This window comes from Lissotriton helveticus, chromosome 3_1, assembly GCF_964261635.1.
Source record: "Lissotriton helveticus chromosome 3_1, aLisHel1.1, whole genome shotgun sequence".
In the NCBI taxonomy this organism is placed as follows: domain Eukaryota; kingdom Metazoa; phylum Chordata; class Amphibia; order Caudata; family Salamandridae; genus Lissotriton; species Lissotriton helveticus.
The window spans coordinates 1,139,388,292-1,139,412,257 of NC_136061.1; the positions used below are offsets into that span (position 1 = coordinate 1,139,388,292).

The following is a 23,966-nucleotide window of genomic DNA, read 5'->3' on the forward strand; positions in this document are numbered from 1 at the left end:
AAATGAAGTGTCAAAATATTTTGAAGAGATATATTTATATATATGTGTGTGTGTGTGTGTGTGTGGGTGTGTGTGTGTGTGTGTGTTTTAGATTTAATAATCTAAATTCCACCTCTATTCACCTTGAAGAAATGCATATCTTCAAGGTACATAGAGGTAGACTTAAGTATCATAAAGCTATACTTACCTATATATACTTACCTGTACAATATTTTTCGAGGGTAATAGTTTCAACTAGATATTCTTATAGAAATCCCTTTGTATTTCTGATCGCGTCACAGTCCACAGAGTCAAATAGGTGAGATTGCAAATCAATAAACCAAACTGCAATTCATTTCCAGCAGAGGTTCCCCTAGAAATGTATCGTACAGGAAGGATTGGATTACTGACTTTTGTCTCTCAAGACAAAACACCTGAATAGTAATGTAACTATTATTTCACGTTTGTCCTTTCTGCCAAGCTGATGCTATTATTTCGAGAACATGTGCCATGGGACATGTAAAGCACTAATCTGACTACAGGTAGTGAGTTTAGAAGTAATACAGCTGAGGAGAAAGGTACTTGAATCCACTGCAGCATTTGCTGTGAGGTGGTGCAGAGATGGAGTATGTATGGCCTCAGTCTTTGTTAAGTCTTTAGAGCACAGTATGTGGAACACACAGATTATGATTAGATGTTTTTTGCTTTCAATATTATAAATCAGGCAAAGTAAATTAATAGTTCATACAAGTTTTGGTATGGCAAAGGATTAGTTGTACGCCACGTATGCCTGTGATCAAAAGTGCAGTTTGTATGGACATTTTTTATCAAGCATTTGGCAAAATAACAACACATCAGGTTTGAATGTGTGCCTGTATACACAAATCAGGCACATGGTGGTGCCAGTATTCTATGCATGTTAAATTAAGTGCAACATGACAGCAAGCATTAATCCCCACAACATAATGTTCAAATGACACTGTCTACATCTACAATATGCCGTTCCTTGCACTCTCTATATTAATGCTGTTAGACATGGCAACGAACAGTAAAAGCCGTCTATAGCCAGACGCTAAAAATATGTGGCACATTTCTTGAAGGTAAATATTTAACTTAAAAATGAGGAATGAAAAACAGTAATGTTTGTTTTTTTAGAAACTCTACAAGAGTTCCTGGGACAGCAGCAAGGCATTGGGCTACATTTTACCTCCAGACTACTTGCCCCTTGTTGGAGCTAAGCACGCCAACCGCGTCTCCAGTGAAGTAAGTGTGATACTATTTTGGGCTGCATTTGCCTCTTTTGCCCATTGAACAGCCTAATGTGACGCTCTTCTCTCTCTCTTTCAGCTGAAATACAAGGCACTCCATGAGAAGCTGAAGGGCCACTACCTCGCGGGAAAACATATCAGTGACTTCCCATCAGTTGTCCGATCTTTAGATTTCCAGAAAACGCGCAGCATGGTAAGAGCGTACTTCTTTCTCTTTTTCTTTGTATGATAGTATAGACATACCTGGAGGTTTTGTAAAACTCTTATAAATACAGAAACACTTTTAAATATAGGTAGGTTTGTAATGGTGGTGAGGTAAAATCCTCTCCTCTAATAAGGTATGGTCATCATAGGGTCCACCGCCAGATAGCACCAAACAAAGAAAGGACTGAGAAACAATTTTTGTTAGTGGTCAGGTGAGGTTCAATGGCAATACAATATCGTGCCAAGATGTGGACAATTATATTATTTGCTTTTGTATAAAGCAGAACTCTATCAGGAAGGTGCTGACAGAGAAAATATTATATATTGTGAACTGCTTATTTTATTTGTTATTCCCCTGTGGGCAATCCTAAGCCATCATGAAAATATTCAGCCAGGTTTGTCCATTTACATGTCCCACAGTCTGTGCTTTACCTTCTTTGTATGCACAGTAAGTGGTCCTTAGGACTCGGTGCAAAGCCCAGCACCTCGTAAACCTGTGATAAGAAACAGAGGCTGACAGAATATGGCTGTGTACATCTGTGCATATTTCTCCTCTGTTACAACTAAGTTTCCCAATCCCTTTCATATCAATTTCTGTACCAGCAGTTTGCACACAAAATGGCTGCAATAAGACTGAAAATTAGTTGCAAAAAAACTCCTCATCCATAAGTGATATGGAGTTTGCACACAAGCAACTCATCAACCAGACTCTGAAAAGGCACTCACCACCTTTTGCAACTCCTTCACCAATTCATAAGGAAACCCCCCAAACCTCAAACCACTCTACGTCTCATCACAAACCTCCAACAGTCCCAATACTGATCCCCTATGCTCACGTCACTCACTTTGAACCACTCTATTATTCTTCCGTCAGCTCATGCATCACACCTCTATCTCTAATCCTCAGGTATGAGGCACACATCTTTGTCCTCTCCATCAGGGATAATTTGAGGACCACCTAACACACTTCCAACCACTCCCTCACTCATCCCCCAGTGAGTGCAGAAGGCTTGTGCATCAGCCTTATCTCTTCAACTCCGCTACCTATAATCTGATATGTACAGCTCATTCTCCTTCAACCATTCTACCTGTGATCCCCTAGGTGCACTTCACACACCTCCAGCCATTCTGTCACGTACCCCCAACAGGTATCATACACCTCCAAGCACCGTACATCTGCTATATCAGGTACCCCTCAAACAACTAGGACCACTCTATCGCTGATGCCCAATGGGTATCTCACACACCTCCACTACTCCAGCTCTCATCCCCTAAGTTTAAACCAACTCCAAACAACTCTGCCTCTGATCTGCTAAGTACAACTTACACTCCTCTAACCACTATATCACTAATACCCAACGGGTATATCCCAGACCTCCAACCACTCAATTCCAACTATACTACCACTGCTCCCTTAGTACTCCACCCTCACTTCAATCATTCTACCTCCTCCCCCGCTAGGTACACCTCATAAACCTCAAACTACTCAGCCTCTGATCCCATAGATGTACGTCAAACTTTAATATTGCACATAAACCTCACACACCCCCAACGACCCCATCACCCAAGGATTGGAGACACTTGACGCAAGTCTAAGAAGTCATGCCTGATGCCCATCCGGCGCCTCATGCTCTTTACACAAATGGGCACAGTATTTGCACCTCTCAAGTTAGAATCTTTGCAACAAGGTTAATGTAAGATGACTACAGAAGTTCACTGGGTACATGGCAAAGTAATATCCTTAAATACAAGAGGTCTCTGGGGCCCATGTCAAGGATTGCTACTTTAAGCAATACTTATTATGCATAACTTATTTGAGGACTCTCTGGAAACAGCCTGAATAGTATTTCTACCATAAAGTGATTTAGAGTCAATCTGTCCCAGGCATCTTTACTTCATGCTAACAGTAGGACCAGATGAACAAATCGTCATTGATCCAAGGCTGTGTGTCACTCTGGTTTGAGTGATTGCAGCTCTAATGCAAGGTTGTATATCCAGATATCCATATAAAAATATCATCTGGCATAATGTATTGTAAATATAATTTAAAAATATATTGTTGCTTTGGGTGTAGATTTTCTGTTATTAACTCCAATGGGCCAATATTTGTGTAAGCAATATTGTAGGCGCAATATTTATGTCCGGTGATATTATGACTACAATATTCTGCTATCACACTCAAATTCAAATCGATGATTTAATACTGTTGTGTGCTATCTAGTACCTTAACAAATGACTTGTGCTGTTTCTCTTCTTTTCCAGTTGCGCTACAAGAAGAACTATGAGGACAACAAGTCAAAGATCACAATTCCAAATGACATGCTGAATAATGTATTGGCTAAGAAATGCCAGCAGATTCTGAGCGACATTGAGTACCGTCGTTATCTCCATGAATGGACATGCCTACCTGACAAGCATGACATTGTTCATGCCAGAAAAGCCGGCGAGATCCTGAGTGATGTACGTCTGTTATATTTATACTATCTTAGCCTTATCTAGTTAACAATATATTGAAACCAAGGGGGAGCTATTCTAAGATTTTACGCTGTGTCTGCATCACATAAGTGATGCAAATCAGCGCAAAATCTTTTTTTTATATGCATTCCAGCACTAAACTTGCTTGGTGCTGGAGATAATGTGAAAGTAACGCAAAGGAGTGCATAGCGTTGCTTTACATTAAATAGCACCAGGGGGCGTACAATGGGTGATGCATGGGTGCTCCCCTGTAGGCACCCAAGGTTAGGGACGCTAAACCCTATTTTCTAAATAAAGTAAACAGGGTTTAGCGTCAGAGAACTGCGCCCTTTTGAAATAGGCGCAAGGAAGGAGAAATGCTTTCATCTCTCCTTCCTTTTCTGAATTTGGGGTCGATTCCGATCTCGTTCGGAAAGCATACCGAACGACTCGGGTCCGCAATGCTTTCCAGACGACTCGGATTGGGAGAGTCTGACTGAACGAGTACGATGAATTTGAATGCATCCAGATATGATTCGGTCGGGCTCATATTGGCTTCAATGGAAGCCTGTATACCAAATGCGAAAACAGGCTCGCATTGACAAAAGGGGTGGTTGTGGATAATCGTGCACCCTGTGGAGGGCACCCCATGGTGCCTATCACACTGTGCATGGTTGGGAAGAATGGAACCCTGGGTACTCCCATGGGCCAGATTGGTAGGGCCCCAGGTGAATGGGGGCCTCTACGGGCCCCCAAAGACCGATTCTGGCAGCTTTTTAATTCCGGGCAAATCGAATCGGAAAGGCGCTCAGAATGGTTCATCATATTTGCTCGCTCGGAAAACCTAGTCCATAGAGCTGCACGATTTGGCTCTGGAAGGCTCCATCTCTCTGAATGCCTTCCAGAACCGATTTGGTCAGCACTAAGGGTTTCCAGGCATCGTACTTGGTTGTTCGGAACTGTGAACGAGTCGGTTGGATACAAGGGCTCTGGATCAGTTTAGGCAAAGCCAAATCCGATTAGGAGCCCTTCCGACCGAGATCGGAGTCGACCCATTTGTGTGTGTGATGCACTTTGCAGCACACATACAAAGAGGAAAAAGGGCTAAAGTCAGTTTGTGCATAGTATATTATTCTGGAAGGCTATCCTTCCAGTACAAAACCTATGCTACTCTCACGGAGACACCCATGCACTATGGCGCAAAGGTGTCTTCGTGGCACACAGCAGCTGATTTCAGCACCGGCACTAGGCAAAGGGAAGGAGAGAGCCATATTTCTGTAAATATGGTGCTCTTCTCCTCTCCTTTTCATGCAGCGCAACATTTGCAGCTGCTGCGCTGTGCAGCATGAGTAAGTGATAGGTCTGGCCCTAAGTGTCTGTGTGAAAGTGTGGTCTTATTGGCACTTCTAGTCTACTCCAGTTTGTGACTTCAGAAATATGCTGCTTTTGTATTATTAGTCCCTGAACATTTTCAGCATACTTATTTATTGGATGTTGAATGGTAATGGGGCCAGATTATATGCACTGCGCCTGCAGCTGAACAAATTTGCATTTGAGACCAGGCAATTTTGCACCATCATGTTTAATGACCAACCAGGTCAAAATATAAGTTGCATGATCCATCAATATGAGAATTACCTTTTATTGATTCCCAGCATTTGGGGCTACTTGCTGCAATATTGAAATACTGAACAACAACTTTAATCAGGAAAAATCCATAGGTATATGTCACCCAAACAAGGCCCTTATAGAATGCCATTGTCTTGTAGACACCTCTGTTTACTAACTAAACACCACCTCATGTACTTATGGAACATGCTTCCTCTCACCTGTCATTTATTGCCACCTCAAGTGTCACACTGTGCCTCATTGGTACTGTGCTGTTTGCCTGCCATTTGCTGTCACCCTTAGGTTTTACTACAATTGTTTGTTGCTGTGCATGAGGCTTGAAGGTTTCACCTTGCACTACAGACACATATGCTCCTTTTCCATTTGGTTGCCCCGTTACCACATAGGGTCATTTACAACTTTAAAGTGCACCCAATGAATCTCCCACGGAGGCTGTGAGTGTGTATTGATGCTACATCAGTACTGTACTTCAATTAAAGTGAAGATGTAACACAGGACAGGCCAGGTATGTTTTTTAGGCTATAATAAGAACAATCACCAGTCCTAATTGGCCACTTTGCTGGCATATTAGTAGCTCACAAGAAGCAACTTAAACCATGCTGTGTGAAGGATATTGCTCTAAGCATCATTTTTTGATTTACAGTTTTCTTTTAAAACTTAGCGTGTGTACTAGGCTAGATATCCACACTATAGGTTAGAAGTCCACCCTTAAAAGGTAAAATCAAGACAAGATCTTCCTGCCATTCCAAAGGTTGGTAGTTGGGTGGTTTGCTTCATAAATTTGTGTAATCCCACAAACATGAACATTTGATATTATTCACAAACTCCAATCAGACCCTTTCCCATCCTGGAAATAGTCGGAAATTTACTCCAGATCCAGGCTGCAGTAACTGCCATTCTAAGAGGGGAAGGGAATTGATCACACCCAGATGTGCTGGAGGTGTAGGTGAGGGCCTTTCGCCATGATGAAAAATGTTTTCCCCATGGCATAAAAAAAAGAAAATAATGTGAGTTTGCACAGCATTCCCTATTTGCTCTGTGCTTTAATCAACCCTATGTAGATTTCCACACAGGAGAATCAGAAGCCCTCAGGGGAAGTCGCAGGACGTTCTGAGTAGAATGCCTAGAAACCTGCGTCTGGCACAGCTTTCTGGGCTTACCATGGGGAATATTTGTACATTGAAAATAAAAAAAATAAACGTATGCCCAGAAGAGATGTAAATCACTGCACATACTTTTAGGCTTTTTCACTGAAATAAATATGTATGCAAAGCTGACGATGGGGATGACTCCACTTGGTGCTAATTTGTCCCAGGCTCTGTCAGGGGGTCAAAAACCAAAAGCAGGGATGTTGCTCTGCCCCAACTTTTCAATCCAGTGGCAGTCGATCACTTGCCAATATATTTCTCAATTGTAAACAGACTTCTCGTCTCCAATGTGAACTAGGGAGGTAATAGTTTATAAATCTACATGGAATAGAATTACCTGATTTAGCTAAACCACTCCTTCTCTTCACAGCTGCCTGCTAATTATCCCATATTCCACTGTGAATTAGTTCTCTCCTTTGTTTATTGTGCATATAGCAGCAGGATCCAAGAACTATACAGTACATTGCTAGAATCAAGAATATTGTAAAGTCTCATTGAGAACAGTGTTGAGTGAAGCTCTCATGTATTTCATTGATTTTTATGTTTCGCTTCAGGTTATCTACAAAGAAGATCTAACATGGCTGAAGGGCATTGGATGTTATGTCTGGGACACTCCTGAAATCATACATGCAAAGCAATCGTATGATCTCCAGAGTCAGGTGAGTGAGACTCCTTCAACCACAATGGAACAGGCTGAACGTTCCTTGTATTCTGAGGCACTGATACTTTAGTTTCTATAGCATTCTGTGTAAGATATATTAATAGTAAATGTACTCCATTTAAGAAAACTACTTGCAGCTGCAATTTGGGGTGAAAGTAGCCCATTGTGTTGTTTCGCTGTAATAATGTATTTTTTTTTTTTACTTTTTTCTAACTGTAGATCAAGTACACAGTTACTGGCAAAGAAAACTTGAAGAACTTTAGTGTTGTTACCGACACACCAGTTTATGTGACTGCCGTACAGAGCGCTCTCCACGCCAGTGATGTAAGTTAACAGTTTTTACATACTTACAAATGTATATCTATATGCAAGTATTTTGTTTGTAGTATTCATGCATGTTTTAGTGGGGAGTTATATCATGGATTTCAATTTTTCCCACAGCTGAAGTATAAGGAGAATTACAACAAAAACAAGGACAAGTATATTCCAGTTCTGGAAACCGTGGATTACAACAGAACTCAAGGCCTAAAAGACCTCTTCAGCAGTGTAAGTGTTTTTTGTGTTTTTCTCTCTGATTTTAGTTTTATGTTAAACACAGAAATAACTGATTACATACAGCTCTAAGACAGGTTTTGAACACAGAGAGAGAAAATCAGGCACTCAAAAACCGGCACCCTTTTAATTACTCTTCAGGTGTCCATGAGACTTGACCGAGGGATAGAGAAAGTATTTGTTAAATGTATGTTCCGTGGAGAAGCAGCCCTACTAGACAATGTGGAAGAGGGCTTTGGTATGGAAATGTGTGCCTTAAGCTCTTAGAAGACATACTCCATGATTCTAGAATCCTTCCAAATAGAGCCCTGAGGAAATTGGAACTACTGTACCTGCATTCAAGGGGTTAATTATGGTCTAAATGGGACATGAGGGTGATGAGTTGCACGTTGGTGTCATGTCCTATGCTAAAGCACTTCTGGAAAGAGAAGCTGCCACAAGTTACAATGACAGTGGGCTACGAATCTCTGACGACTCAGCTGTTATTATATTGGGGTTACAGGAGAAACTCATCCAGGGCTTGTCAAAGACATATAGGAAGTGGTCCACATAATATTGGCCAAACTAGAAACTGACTGTGTGGCACTTGAACACACTACCGCCCTCCCCTTCTTTTTAGTATTAATGATCAAAGATTATTAAGTATATTAGTAATGGAAACTACCCACAACTGTCCAGATACCTATTGTGATTTTAGAAACATTTGACAGTCCTATTGCACTTATATAAAGAAGGGTTCCCCTGAATTCAACTGCCTGAGAACGCTTCTGGCACTGCAACTGTACTTCACTGACTGAGATGGTTCATGGGTGGGAGGTAACATAGATACTGTAATGTGACCTTGGACTATGTGGTTATCGGTGAAGTAGGAGGTGACCCATCCCTTTTCTCTCCCTGGTTGGTGGGTGAAGGCAGAAGTATGAATAGCTAGCTGGAAGTACATTTATTTTGTGTACTTGTTGATAATGTGGCATAAACATTCCTCAAGCTCATCATATATTTGTTTACACTGTTACAATGGCAATATACAGTAATGAGAACAAAATCACAGAGAAGTGACTAACTTTTTTTGCAAAAAAGATTCAGCATCATTAATGTTAACTTCAACATTTCAAAATACAAACAAACAAGTGTTTACTTTTTCTCTGCAGAACATATACAGGAGTGCCTGGGACAAGGTGAAAGCAAACAGTTACTCGCTGCCAGCAGATTCCTTCTCGTTGGCGCTCATGAAGCAACAGAAACATCTACCAAGTACTGTAAGTATCCAGAGGGTTTTTCTGCCTTAAAATGGGGGAGCACTGCTTCATACATGCTTGATTGCTAAAGTAATTAATTATTTTTTAACAATGTACCTTCATTGTGATTTATTAGCACAAATGCATAAATGTGTATTTACAACAATAAATTGCTTAGCACCGTAATGTAATTGTGAAATATTAAAACATATTCAGGTTTGTTTACAATGGTAACCCAACGCATTTGTAACACAAATAATTAAAAATATCAAATGATCATTAAAGATGAATTCACTCTGTTTCACTCTCTTTGTAGCTAAAGTATCGTGAAGAATATGAGAAGTTTAAAGCACTTTACACAATACCCAAAGGGATAAAGGACGATCCCAACACCGCGAGATGTCTCAGAGTTGGCAAGCTTCCCCTTGATGTAAGTATTTGTTTTGCTGTTTAGATTGCATTTCAGTGGCAACAAGGTAAAAAAATGAAGTGAATTTGGAAATGTACAATAATTTGTTCTCTTATTTGGTGATCAGTTTTTATTAGGATTGATGATCAATGGCAATTGTTTCATGAATGGCAAATATATTGTATTCTATACCTACCCTAAGGGACTTTGGTCAACCTTCTTGACCCGTTGGCTTCTTTGGCTCAGTAACTTTCAGCCATTGCCTTGAAGCATTGTCAATAACATCTTGGTTCAGCCCAGCCTTCTTCATCCATTGGCTTCTTTGGCTCTTCAGCTATCAGTTTCTTTGGTTCAGGTATGCCCAGCCATTCACTTGAAAAATGTTCACAGAATTATTTCATTTTCATCTTCTTTCTGTTGGCGGTGTTTGAGTATATCCTTACACCCCCAGGTTGAAAGGATGAGGAACTATTTTACACTTTGTCATCACAGATTTAATTTTTTAACTCCTCATTGCCACGTATACAAAAAGCAATCATTTTAAAAAAACATCTTTTTCACAGTGGCAGGTATTTTAATTGATTTTTTCAGCACTAGTGCAGCCAATAAAAATATTGGCGTTGGCATTGACAGTTCATTGTGGAAATGTGTGCCAGAGTGGTGCCTGTGTATAAGATTGTTTACAAATTTAATTTATCTTTTGATACTTTTGTTTTTTGCATCTTAACAGCGGCTATACAAAGATGTTTATGAGAAGAATAAAGCCAAAATCCACATAGTGCCAGACATGTTGGAGATTGTCACAGCGAAAGAAACACAGACTAAAGTCAGCGAAGTTGACTACCGTAAATATCTCCATGAATGGACTTGCCTGCCTGATCTGCAGATCAACCTCCACGCTAGAAAAGTCAATGAACAACTTAGCGATGTAAGTCCAAGGATGCTCTTCTTTTTAATGTAGACTTTAAAATAAATGATAGTCACTCATCATGTAATTTTATTTTTTTACAGCATATAGTTAGTTGTTAATCATTATGCGATGCTAACACAACCATCATTTCTGAAAATCATCAGTGTTCAACTTAACGTTTCAGCCTATTTTCTAAGTAATGAGAATTTAGCGCAACTTGAACAAGACAACTTCACCCATTGGGCGTTTATTTTATAAAATTTAAGTTGGTGAACAGTGGTATAACCACAAAATGATGTTTCAAGCCAGAAAATGTTTAAACAGAGCTGTGGTTACTATTCTCTTTTTTTCACACTATTCTCATTTAGACTGAAAGGTTGGCCCATGTTGTGATTGGTCAACTTGTGTTTAGTTTTACAACAAGTAAATCCAGTGATCAAGTCACATAGCTAAAGGAGGATTTGTTAGATGTTGTTAAATAGTAGGTGAACATGAAGTTTGTTATTACACAATGCGAGAAAGAGGTATATTGGTGTACATTTAAGTCAAGCGTTGGCTTCCAGGCTGTAATTCATACACGCAGCAAACATGACAAAACCAAATCATATTCACTGAAGACGAAGTTGGTTCTCTGCTATACCTATTTATCATAGACCAGGGTGGGCTGTGGTTGCTATATGTTGCTCTGTACATAGAGTTTACTAACCTACACTTTATACACATTTCAGATTATGTACAAGGATGACCTGCGCTGGCTGAAGGGAATTGGGTGCTTCGTCTGGGACACTCCCGAAATTCTGCATGCTAAATACGCCTATGACCTGCGCAACAACGTAAGTTTCAGGTTAAAATTTTTGTTGTTAACAGAATGGCACACTTTAACGTCTGTCTAAGGTCTTCCTTTTGACAAGTTTGCCTTACCAAAGGGACATTTGCCATTGCACTTCTGGTAGTGCTGCAGCCCTTGAAGATTTGAGAGCTCCATTTTGGGACAATTATAGTTGCATCTTGTGAGACGGCATATTAAGCTGTGCTCTGGTTCACCACAGAGATATCTCACCATTATTTCCCTGGTACATAAGTCTATCAGTACAGTTTCACACGTGTCTGTTCAAGTTTTACAAAAAAAAGAAAAGCTATAAAAATCATAGCTGATTAGGCTTCCTTACTTCATTAGAAAGTTTACATGTCGAAATCCTCTACCCCTGTATGCAATTACTCCACCCTTGTGATAGCTCTATAGGATGGAGGTAGTCCCACAGGTGAAGTGGCACTATAGCCTAGGGCAGTGGGGGACCCACTACTGTTCCGTGATGGTCAGTTTTAACCGAAGAGAGCATGGGGCTCATTTTTAATGCTCACATTAGTGTATACAGCCCCCTTGTTTGACACCATGGGTGATGATTTTTCACTGTGTGTACCTGAAAAAACAATAATCATGTGTACTGTCATTAAAACATTTCTACAGTTCAAGTATACAGCCAAGGCACAGGAGATGAAGGCGAACTTCACGGTGGTGACTGACACTCCGGTCTATGTACAGGCTGTCACGAGCGGGAAACAGCAGAGCGATGTAAGTCTTCTCAATTCTAAGTACGGCTATTGTATAGAACCACTGAACAAACAGCGACTGTTTAAATACGCTTCATACATCTTGCAGATATCAATCTGTGAGGGTCTGGTCTTGGGGTCTGCTAATCACACACATCACTCATGTACTCACAAATCTCCCACAGGCGTGCAAGAGGTAAAATGTGGGTGGGTGAGGGGAATGTCTGTGTCCATAGGTTAGTAAGGGTCTATGGGAACTTCCGGTCCATAAGGTAGTATTGCATGATAGATCATCTGCAGCATGAATGTGATATGTCCGACAAATCCCAGTGACGTCTCAGAGATAGTAAACATGGACAAACTTGGAAGTGAATTGTGTATGCAACACGTGACAGTTTAAGAGTTGCAGTCCTATGATTAATTAGAGTTCTGGGGTATTTTCGTGAAGGCCATGCTGAGCCCGGTACACTGATGCTTTCTCAAGTGTAGCACATTTACCATTGACAAGGTATATATTTCACACGAAGAGCTTTGTATGTAGTTTGTTGTGTTGCGCAAGGGCAGAGTTAACCCTTTGTAGTCTGGCCTGGAATTAGTCCTCAGCCCCTCAAACATAGGTTTGAAGATTTAGGGGGTTTAAAATAAAAGGAGACGAGCAAATATGTTGTTGCCCTTATTTTGCTGTGTTCCAAGCTGTTTATATTTTGCAACGTAAATTCTTAATAAGCACACCGTTTTCGCAGAGTCGACCTGAGTTCCTACTGGGCTGACGGCTGTTGTTGTTGATGTATTTCCGTAGGTTGTGTACCACTCCGATTACCTGCATAACGTGAAGGGGAAGATGACTTCGACGAAGGAGACTGTGGACTTGGAAAGAGCCAGACTTGCAAACAAGATACAGAGTGTCGTATGTATAAAGATGCTTTACACACAGAAGCCTGTGCCCCCTCTCCCACCCCCCCACTCCCGCCACTTTGTGCCTCGGGCTGGGGATTCCAGCTCTTCCTCGCGCGGCCACGAGAGGGAGCCCTGTAGCTCCACTTCATGGAGTAAACTCTGGCTTCTCTTACCAGGGCGACAGAATCACGAGGCATGACACATCAAACCCCTCAGTTCCTTAGCGGCACTTACACCTAGATTCATCAAAGTCCCGTTTTGCGAGTCTGTAATAGCGATTCATAAGGAATCGCTATTAAGGACTTGCAAAACGGGATTCATGTAGGAATTGCAAAAAATATTGCGATTCCTAAATCTTCCTTATTTGCGATTAGCAAATTGCTAATCGCAAATAAGGATGCGATTTCAAGGGTGCCAGGGTGTCCAAAGGACACCCTGTAGCACCCCTGAAAAGCAAATGTAGCCAGATGTTGCGCACACACATGTCCAAAGGACATGTGTGTGTGTAACATACCACTCAGAAAAATGCACTAAAGTGCATTTTTCTGAGTTTTCGCTATTTACCACGAAGCCTGACTTCGTGGTAAATAGCGGCCAGAAATAGCGAATTCGCTAATAGAAAATGGTTAATGAATTGCATTTAAGGAATCTCAAATAGAGATTCCTTAAATGCAATTCCTCGCAAATATGCGATTTCGCATTTAGCGATTTTTGCATTTGGGATGATGAATCCCAAATGCAAAAATTGCACTCGCAAAGGGCCAGATTCTCAGAATCTGGCCCTTTGCGAGCCGTTTTTGGCTTGATGAATCTAGCTGTTAGTCTTGCCTGCTTAATTTTTTAGACTAGCGAAGAGTTTAGGCTGAATTTGCAAAAATATCATTCATACACGGCCAGAAAATGTCGATCATAGAATTTCGACCATCTCCCCATCTTCTGGAACGCGCTTCCTGAACTCACCAAATCCAGCCCCGCAAACTCTGAAGAACGAGCAGGCCAGGCTGACTATAAAATTATTAGCACAGACCTCCCACTGTGGCATTGAGCTGGAGGGGGTCCGTGAGTGCAGTAAATTGTTCTCCCTGCTGCTGTTGTGATGTGCTAGGCTGCGTGGGCAGACTGATTATAATGTAATTAATATAGCCCTCCTCTTGGGTCAATGATGATGTGCTAAAAGGCAGTGCCTTCCTTCTCGTATTGGCTGTTTTTACAGTTTTAGCACAATGCTGCTTCACACAGCCTGAGAAAACCAACATTCTGTTACAAACAACTTTGAAAGAAACACCAACATGGGGGCAGTCTTTTAGACAGACATGCTAAGTTCGTGTAGAAGTTTATGGAGTTATACTCGCTGCTGCTTTTCTCAGCCGGTGAAAACCAACATTTCATGTCTTTCTTTTTTTTGGAGTTCTATATAGCGTAAAATTGACCCGAAGGTATTGGAGCATTTTACATGAGTACCAAGTTACATAACACAAGGGCCCACATGCATCAAGCATTTTTGTAGTCGCAAACGGTGCGATTCCTTAAAATCGGCCGTTTGCGAATGCAAAAGTGCTTTTTGGGATGCATGAAGCAATTTTAGAATTCGTAATATTTTTGCGAGTTCTAAAATTGCGGGTGCTTTTAAGAAGTCGCAGATGTGCGACTTCTTAAAAGCAATGCATCATTACTTTGACAAGTGGAAATTCGCAATTAGGGTGCCAAATTTACCGAGTGGTTGAACCACTCGGTAAATCTGGAAAAAGTGTTTAACATGGTGAAAAAGTATTTTTTTCAACATTCATGTTTAACATACACATGTCTTTAGGACATGTGTGTGTGAAACATGATGCGAAAAATACATTTCAGGGGTGCATGGGGGGGTCCTTTGGACCGCCCCCTGCACCCATGAAATTTTCTAAGTGCCACTCGCAATTTGCATTGACTCCTATGGGCCTTTTGGCCCATAGGAACCAATGGGAATTGCGAAAATTTACTTAAGAAATCGGTATTCATTTGGGATCCGGTAAAAATTGCGATTTTTACCGAATCCCAAATGAATACCGAAAATAATGATGCATAGCATTTTGCACTTCTTAATTTGCGATTCCTTATTTTTCGCAAATTAGGAAGTGCAAAATGTAACAATGATGCATGTGGGCCAAGGTCCCATACATTTTTTGGCCATGAGGAGATTTAGGGGCATATTTATGAAGCCTAATTCCCATTTGCAAACGGGCCAATTCTCAGAGTCGGCCCGTTTGCGAACGCGGAAAAAGCCTTTTGGGATGTATCATCCCTAAAGGCCCTTGCAATATAGAGAATCGCAAAATTTGCAATTCCCTATTTTGCAAATGCATTTAAGGAATCACAAATTGCGATTCCTTAAATGCAATGCAGGAAGCACCCAAGTTGTGCAATTTTGCCCTAAGAAATTGCAAATTACCACCCAATTTCTTTGAAAAATGCACTTTTTTGCGTTTTTCAAAGTGGCATGTGGCACACATACATGCCCTTCGGGCATGTTTGTGTGCCACATGTGCACACATAGATATTTCAGGGGTTCAACAGGGTGTCCTTTTGACACCCTTGTACCCTTGAAATTGCATTCGCAATTTGCGAGTACCTAATGAGTAATGAATGGGAAGGTATTTGTTAATTGCGAATCGCAATTAAGGAATATTAAGGAATCTCAATTATGATTGCGATTCTTACATACATTACATTTTGCAAGTCCTTAATAGCGATTCGCTAAAAATCGCTATTAAGGATTTGCAAAATGGTTTGCTCATACACATTTATGTTTTTTTTTGCCATAGGTCAGCGCAGCAGGCCTGCTGTGCTGACCTACGGAGAAGAAAAAGGGAGGAATGCACTGTATTTATTAGAAATGGTGCATACCTGTCCTTTTTCCAATCGCCAGCGCACAATGGGATGCCTTGCACCTATGCAGGCTCCTTTGCACCACGGTGCAAGGGTGCCTGTGTTGCGGGGATGATTATTTTTGTGCAAGAAAGGAAACCTTCCTGCACAAAAACAAGAACAAGAGGCTTTTTCCTCTTTCTATGTGTGCTGCAGAATGCAACACAGATAGAAAGAGGGAAAAAACGATGAGAAAATGATTTTTCTCCTCGTTGTGCCATTGAGGCGTAAGTTTTGGGCGCTGCCTTAACCTTATGATTTCTCATAAATCTGGGGCAGTGTCAAAAAGTCATGGATGTTGCTGGGAACGGCCCCAGCAACACCCATGGAAAGCCCCTTTAACACTGTTTTCTGATGAAAGGAGCACATATTTATAAGGCCATGAAATGCCCATACAAATATGCACATTGCGCAACTAGAACGTCAATAACGTTATGTTCTAGCGGGACAGTTGTGCCAGTAGGGCCTCCCTAAGCAATTTTTCCATAATCACAGAATGTTGCGCAACGCCCAGACTCGAACCTGGTTACCCAGGTCGGGAGTTCCGGTCATAATGCCACATCCTGTCGCCAAGTTCTATTACAACTTGAAAAAACACTAATAATGGTGCACTGTCTATTAGACAACAGTGCTAAAAGGCAGTACATTTGTGTTGATCTTTTTAGATTTGTTACACAATACTGCTTTTCACTTGTTGTGAAAACCTACAGGCTGTTACAATTTGAAAAAAAGCGACAACAAAATATGCCAATAGACATTTGTCATTATTTGTCTTTCTTGACACAGGGGCTGGGGTGGGGCAGTGCTCGGATCCAGTTGGGTTTGAGGGTCTATGAGTATCCTGAGCCGAGCCGGATTGGGCCTTAGCCTCGAGCTTTTAATAGCTCGCCCACCTCTAGCTTTTTAATAGCTCGCCCACCTCTAGCTTCCAGTGCTCTCAGGAAAGCACCTTAAACTCCGCCTTTACGCATAGCTAGAGGAAATTCGGGGGCACATTTACAAGAAGGTGACTCAGTGCGGAACGCAAGCCATTTGGCTGCACTGCACTGAGTCACTTTCAAAGCACAGGGGTGCGACATATTTACAACAATATGTTGCATCTCTGTGCTTCCCCCTGCACTGGCGCACAAACTGCTGCCATGCGCTGACGCAGGCACCCTTGCACCATGGTGCAAGGATACCTGCGTCACGGGGGTATTGTTTTTGTTCAGGAAGGGGCATCTGAAATGCCATTTTACAACTTCAATGTGTGGTGCAGTAGCACACATAGAAGTTGAAAACATTAATTGTTTCAAAGATTGTTTAGTGCTGGAAGGGACACCTTCCTGTACATAAACAATAATTAGAGGTGATTTCCTCTATCTATATGTGCTGCAGAATGCAGCACGCGCAGAAAGAGGAAAAAACGAGGAGAATGTAATACATTTCTCCTCGTCGCGCCTTGTCGCGCCTCCACTGGGGAGGCGTAGCATTCAGATGCATTTCCAGATTTACGATTTCTCGTAAATCTGGAAATGTGTCTTGTTCCATGGGTGTTACGTGGGAACACACACAGCATCACCCATGGAATACCCCTTTCACGCAAAGTGCTGCATGCAAAGGGGCCGTATTTACAAGGACAGGAAAAGTCACGCAGGGCGGCTTTTCCTGTCATTGTAAATATAGAGCAGTAAAATGTGCCACTGGTATGTCACAAAAAGTGACGCACTGGTGGTGCAAGGGGCTTGTAAATCTGCCCCCAGGTTTGTATTTTACCCTAAATAAACCAGTCATTCAATTACAATAATAAACTGCTACTCAGGAATGTTGTCAAATGCAAACCTGGGATCCTGTTTAAAAGCTTCACATTTAAAGTGACAGCCAACAGCACAAGCATGCAATGCAGTCATCTTACTTCATCTCCATGCTTTCTCCTTTACTGTCCAGAATCTCTATCGTGACGCCGGCATCAAGTCCCTTCCCAAAGGATACAAGCTCCCTCTGGACACTCCGTCCAACTTACAAGCCAAGAAGGCTCAAGCGCTTGGCAGTGACGTGAGTAATATCAGTTAACCCTTGTTGTCTGTCTGTACCTCCATCTACCAGCCTATCCATCTGTTTGTCTCTATCTGAACATTTAATTGTGTAAATTTGTCACTCACCATATTGTCTCGCTCACCACCAGGCGGGCAACTAGAGCCAAATTTCAGGGGGGGGGGCTGTAAAATATTTCGGGGGGCTTATTCTTCATACCATAGACCGAGTGACTGAAAGAAGGAGTGAACACACAACAAAAGCCTAATTTACAAGTAAATGGTATTTTAAAGACCTGTGAAGTACTCGGGAGCGGCTGCAATTAAATGCTCGCCGGCCCGCGAAGCTGTGTCAGCCCGGGCTGACACACACGACGGGGGTGGCTGAAACCCCGTGAGCCCAATGGGTGTTGCGGCCTGCTTACCACAGCATAGATTACGGGGCCCAGGGTCAGTTCACTAGAGCCATTGGCGGCCCTTTCTGTAAGTGAGGTCCGTCAGCACTTGCACAGTGAACACTTACACAAAAAGTAGTGCCCATCTAGACTTTCAAAAAACATTGGCAAAGCAAAAACTTGGTTGCCAGACATATTGGCTTTGCCAATGCTTTTCCATGTGCAGTATTCATACACATAAGCTTAACCCATACAGTGATATAATTTCACAATCACTAAGCTTGGTGAGAAATAGCTTATTTGCTATAGTGTGTCACATGTGAGGCAATAGTGTTTCCCCCTGTTTACTGTAGCAATAAATGTGCGAATGGGCGTTTACCATTACATTTGTCCCAGATGCCCTTCTGTATAGGGCCACATTTCATTTTCTAGGCATGGCTTTAAAATACGCATGCGCGCGCCCTCCTATCAATCCTTACCATTATCAGCAGCCCCTTCACAAAAAGGACATGGTATGCTCTTCAGTGAAAACAATCCTAGTAAAGTGTACTGCGCCTTTAATTCTTTCACGAGCTTGACATATTTTACTTTTCTCTGCAGCTTAAGTACAAAGAAGCCTATGAACACATCAAGGCGAAAGCCTACACCCTGGGACCAGACAACGTGAACATGACAAACATAAAGAAAGTGAACGCTGTGCTCAACGAGGTATGGTCGATGAAAACAATGAAGTTAGAATTCAAGGATTTATATTATTTACAGGGAGATAAAATAACTTTGGGGCATATTAGCAAGAACCTCATTAAAATTATCGCCGTTTTAGCTGCAGGAAACTGCCGCTAAAACGGCACATAGATGTGGAGTTAAGAATAGCAAATTTTTACTTCCCTCTATGCATTATCTTTCGATATTTTGTCCACGATAATAGGATGCTATGTATTTCTTGTACTCGATATTCAAGAGTACAATAGTCAATATGTATTTCAATATTTTTGCAAAAGCCACTTGGGTGTAATTTTGTTTTCTGGTGTTAACCAAAGGGGTTTCTTTAAGGTCAGGATATATAATACAAACGTAGTTTTCACCTCAAGTATCCAGACCGGTTTCAAGTGAAAAGTGGGAAAGAGCAAACCTGTGCTCGATGGTGCATCTCTGAGAACCAGTCCCATGCATAAGGCAAGCCTATGCTTTGTACGGGCATTGAAACATGGTTCACAGTTGGGTAAGCATACACTTCTTGGGAAATTCCAAGGCGCCTGCCAGACATATCACTAAATCTTAAAAGGACGAGTCATGTGTGTCCCGAAATCTCAAGGCAATTGCCACATCTCCCGTTAAAAATTAAGATTAATGTCTGACATCTCTCCCACAATCTCATGTCTCATGCCAGGCCTCTGTATAAGAGGTGGGGCTCACGCCGGCCCTTTAGTTAAAAATGTGTAGCTTTCCCCTCTCCCTTAACTGTGGGGCTCAAGTTAGTTCCCGCCTTAAAATCCTAACAGGCCCTTAGTTAAATCTCTTGGCTCATGCCAATGTTTTCCCTTATTCTCCTAATTCTCGCGCGCACTGATCGATCATGGTGGTAGTCTATCATACTGATAGACTACATAATAAAAACATGAGTTCTTGAAAATGAACCTTGCCAAACAATGGCCCAGGAGAATTATTCAGGAAGTAGCACTTATTCCACATCAGCTGGCAACTAACAATTCTGATCAAATCTGTTTGTGTTAGTAACAGAGAAGTCTCACTAGGTTCCTATGCTCAGGCGTTTGGGCCCATGAGTTCCTTCCACTGCACAATCATGGAAATAAACATCTGTGCCTTCATAACAGCAGGTATGTCCTAAGTTGATACAAAATGAAAAGGTCTAAGCCCTTTTCAGTGTCAGAACTTCCCAGAGGGCATCTAGTGGAACTTGACTCCTTTTTGAGCTGCATTATGAGTGTTGAGCAGAGAAGGATGCCCGGTCTCCCAATCTTCACTGTTTCATTGTTGTTGTTGTTGTCTTGTGTCTGCTGCAGAGGCTGTACCGTCAGCTGTACCACAAACAAAAGGACAAGATCCACACCACGCCGGACACGCCAGAGATTCGCCAAGTGAAAGCTACTCAGGAGGCCATCAGCGATGTAGGTTCCTCACCAACACCGGTTATATATGTGGACAATATTAAATGAGCAAAGTTATCGGGGCTCTAACTCACTCCTCTATCTCTTCCAGCTGGTATATAAAGCAGATCATGAGAGGCTGAAGGGCCATCTGATTTCCATGCCCTACACCCCTCAAATTCTTCACTGTCGCTACGTTGGAGAAATTACAAGTGATGTAAGTGACTTCTTTAAATAAATCCTGTTCAGCAGTGCATTATAGGACATGCACTTGATAACTGTCTTTTACAATTGACCACAATAATTATGAATATAATCTGTAATAGCAATAATAATGACAATCCTACTACTGCTAATAGTAATAATAATAATTATAATAATATTGACAAAACCGTAATAATAATAATAACATGCATTATTCATAGAATAATTACAGTAAAACTTATATTAACAGCAATACTAGCAATGTGTTTTATTATTATTATCACCATATTGTACGTTATTATTAGTAGTAGTTGTATTACTATTACTACCAATATGACCACTGCTAGCACTACTACCATTACCACAACTATTGCTGCTACTACTGATAATAATAATTTGTAGTAGTGGTTATATTTGTACTAATCGTATTACTATTACTTATCATTATTATCAGGTGAGTGTAATCAAGTTTAGTATTGTTGGTATTACATTTATTATCCTAACTGGATTTTTTATTATTCATGTTATTAGTATTCACACAATTAATAGTAGTATTTTATCATTGTTAATTATCTAGTTATCAGTATTATGACTTTATCTTATTGTCATTAATATAGTACTAGTTATATTGCTATTAATATTCTAATTTTATATCTTCCAACGTACTCTAATCCTATTTTGTTTCTCTCTCTCACTCTCTCTCTGTTCCTTTCTTCACCACTTCTAGAATAAGTACAAAGAGGACCTGCAGTGGTTGAAGGGCTTGGGATGCTTCCTGTACGATACTCCCGACATGGTTCGTGCGCGGGACTTGCGGAAACTCTGGGTAGGTTTGCCATCCCATTAATTTCTTTGCTTATTTTGAAGTTATTTATAGATTTCCTGACATATCACAAGTCCTTTATAATGACCAGTTTATAGCACCGTGGGCATCGGAGAGGAATACTTTTTAGAAGAAACTTTGACAGGGTGATCTCCCAACTAGAGAAGTCCTAGGGTGAGAGACAAGTTTGGAGAAGAGATGAGGTATTGTCCACTGGCTAACCTATCATTGGTGGTACTTGGAGAACAGAGCTCCAGTCCTGTTGTCATAACTTGGCTAAGTTGTGTGATCATAGGCTAGTGATGTAGTCTGGGCCAGGAGCGGCCGGCATCGATAAGAACGGCTTTTGTAGTTCGGACTGGACTGTTCCCATGGGACATTGATCCACATTCTGTCCATCATTGTTGTGTTTGCAGTTACCGCTCTAAGTGTACTGGGGATGCTCAGACGTGAGTCCCAGTTACTCCACACCACTGGAATCAAGCTAGCCGGGCTGATGAGAGGTGTTACCTCGAAACCCGGCCGGTCCTCGGATGCTTGTTTCCGTTCTGGGAAGGACATGGCTTTTGTAGTTCGGACTGGACTGTTCCCATGGGGCACAGGGTCAGCGCTGATTTGCATATCGCCATTGTCTAACCCAGGGTGGTATGGAGTGGAAAAACGATGGATTTGGGCCCAGATCTTTGGACTGGGGTGAATGTGTGACATTGATCCACATTCTGTCCATCATTGTTGTGTTTGCAGTTACCGCTCTAAGTGTACTGGGGATGCTCAGACGTGAGTCCCAGTTACTCCACACCACTGGAATCAAGCTAGCCGGGCTGATGAGAGGTGTTACCTCGAAACCGGGCCGGTCCTCGGATGCTTGTTTCCGTTCTGGGAAGGACATGGCTTTTGTAGTTCGGACTGGACTGTTCCCATGGGGCACAGGGTCAGCGCTGATTTGCATATCGCCATTGTCTAACCCAGGGTGGTGTGGAGTGGAAAAACGATGGATTTGGGCCCAGATCTTTGGACTGGGGTGAATGTGTGACATTGATCCACATTCTGTCCATCATTGTTGTGTTTGCAGTTACCGCTCTAAGTGTACTGGGGATGCTCAGACGTGAGTCCCAGTTACTCCACACCACTGGAATCAAGCTAGCCGGGCTGATGAGAGGTGTTACCTCGAAACCGGGCCTGTCCTCGGATGCTTGTTTCCGTTCTGGGAAGGACATGGCTTTTGTAGTTCGGACTGGACTGTTCCCATGGGGCACAGGGTCAGCGCTGATTTGCATATCGCCATTGTCTAACCCAGGGTGGTGTGGAGTGGAAAAACGATGGATTTGGGCCCAGATCTTTGGACTGGGGTGAATGTGTGACATTGATCCACATTCTGTCCATCATTGTTGTGTTTGCAGTTACCGCTCTAAGTGTACTGGGGATGCTCAGACGTGAGTCCCAGTTACTCCACACCACTGGAACCAAGCTAGCCGGGCTGATGAGAGGTGTTACCTCGAAACCGGGCCGGTCCTCGGATGCTTGTTTCCGTTCTGGGAAGGACATGGCTTTTGTAGTTCGGACTGGACTGTTCCCATGGGGCACAGGGTCAGCGCTGATTTGCATATCGCCATTGTCTAACCCAGGGTGGTGTGGAGTGGAAAAACGATGGATTTGGGCCCAGATCTTTGGACTGGGGTGAATGTGTGACATTGATCCACATTCTGTCCATCATTGTTGTGTTTGCAGTTACCGCTCTAAGTGTACTGGGGATGCTCAGACGTGAGTCCCAGTTACTCCACACCACTGGAATCAAGCTAGCCGGGCTGATGAGAGGTGTTACCTCGAAACCGGGCCGGTCCTCGGATGCTTGTTTCCGATCTGGGAAGGACATGGCTTTTGTAGTTCGGACTGGACTGTTCCCATGGGGCACAGGGTCAGCGCTGATTTGCATATCGCCATTGTCTAACCCAGGGTGGTGTGGAGTGGAAAAACGATGGATTTGGGCCCAGATCTTTGGACTGGGGTGAATGTGTGACATTGATCCACATTCTGTCCATCATTGTTGTGTTTGCAGTTACTGGGCCAGGAGCGGCCGGCATCGATAAGAACGATAGGGCGGGGCGGGTGTTGAGCGATAGTGGAAGGCGACATGCCTATCCTGTCATCTGTTGACTGCCACCCAACCCCGCCCGCTGATCTTACCTGTGCCGGCCGTGCCTGGCTTCCTTATTTGCTGAAACTGGCAGCAAGTATAAACAGTTTGAAAAGCTCTTTGTCATACTAAACAACATTGTTTTTGCATCGTTTGTTTATTGATTTTAACATAAAGGCAATGGCAATACGCAATACAAAGCAGTGGAAGAGATGAGGATAGATACATAGGAACATTGTAAAACATGCCTAAATGAGGTGTGCAAGCAAAATACTACCATCAACCCCAAATGCCGTTACAGGAACAAGGGGAAGGGTAAAGAAAAGAGGTAAGGAGGGATAAGCAGGGAGTGGGTAAGGGAAGTGAAAATGGAACTTAGTACAGACACAGAAATAAGGCAATGATAACAAAGGGAAAAAACAGACCTTGGCACCCCTTCAACACACATTTTCCTATAATTAACAGTAGAACGGCAGTACAGTAAAC

At 42.2% G+C, this 23,966-nt stretch overlaps 1 protein-coding gene across 1 annotated transcript in view; it reads left to right on the forward strand.

Annotated features, from left to right (window-relative positions):
* Nucleotides 1-23,966, forward strand: part of NEB (nebulin) — a 385,643-nt gene that overhangs the window by 244,976 nt on the left and 116,701 nt on the right. The window contains exons 84-100 of the mRNA XM_078681747.1: nucleotides 1,135-1,242; nucleotides 1,327-1,440; nucleotides 3,714-3,911; nucleotides 7,237-7,341; nucleotides 7,563-7,667; nucleotides 7,785-7,889; nucleotides 9,047-9,154; nucleotides 9,450-9,563; nucleotides 10,273-10,470; nucleotides 11,181-11,285; nucleotides 11,921-12,025; nucleotides 12,803-12,910; nucleotides 17,731-17,838; nucleotides 18,812-18,919; nucleotides 20,236-20,340; nucleotides 20,432-20,536; nucleotides 21,251-21,349. Of these exons, the coding sequence (XP_078537873.1) occupies nucleotides 1,135-1,242; nucleotides 1,327-1,440; nucleotides 3,714-3,911; nucleotides 7,237-7,341; nucleotides 7,563-7,667; nucleotides 7,785-7,889; nucleotides 9,047-9,154; nucleotides 9,450-9,563; nucleotides 10,273-10,470; nucleotides 11,181-11,285; nucleotides 11,921-12,025; nucleotides 12,803-12,910; nucleotides 17,731-17,838; nucleotides 18,812-18,919; nucleotides 20,236-20,340; nucleotides 20,432-20,536; nucleotides 21,251-21,349 (1,998 nt within the window). The remainder of the gene's footprint in view (nucleotides 1-1,134; nucleotides 1,243-1,326; nucleotides 1,441-3,713; nucleotides 3,912-7,236; nucleotides 7,342-7,562; nucleotides 7,668-7,784; nucleotides 7,890-9,046; nucleotides 9,155-9,449; nucleotides 9,564-10,272; nucleotides 10,471-11,180; nucleotides 11,286-11,920; nucleotides 12,026-12,802; nucleotides 12,911-17,730; nucleotides 17,839-18,811; nucleotides 18,920-20,235; nucleotides 20,341-20,431; nucleotides 20,537-21,250; nucleotides 21,350-23,966) is intronic.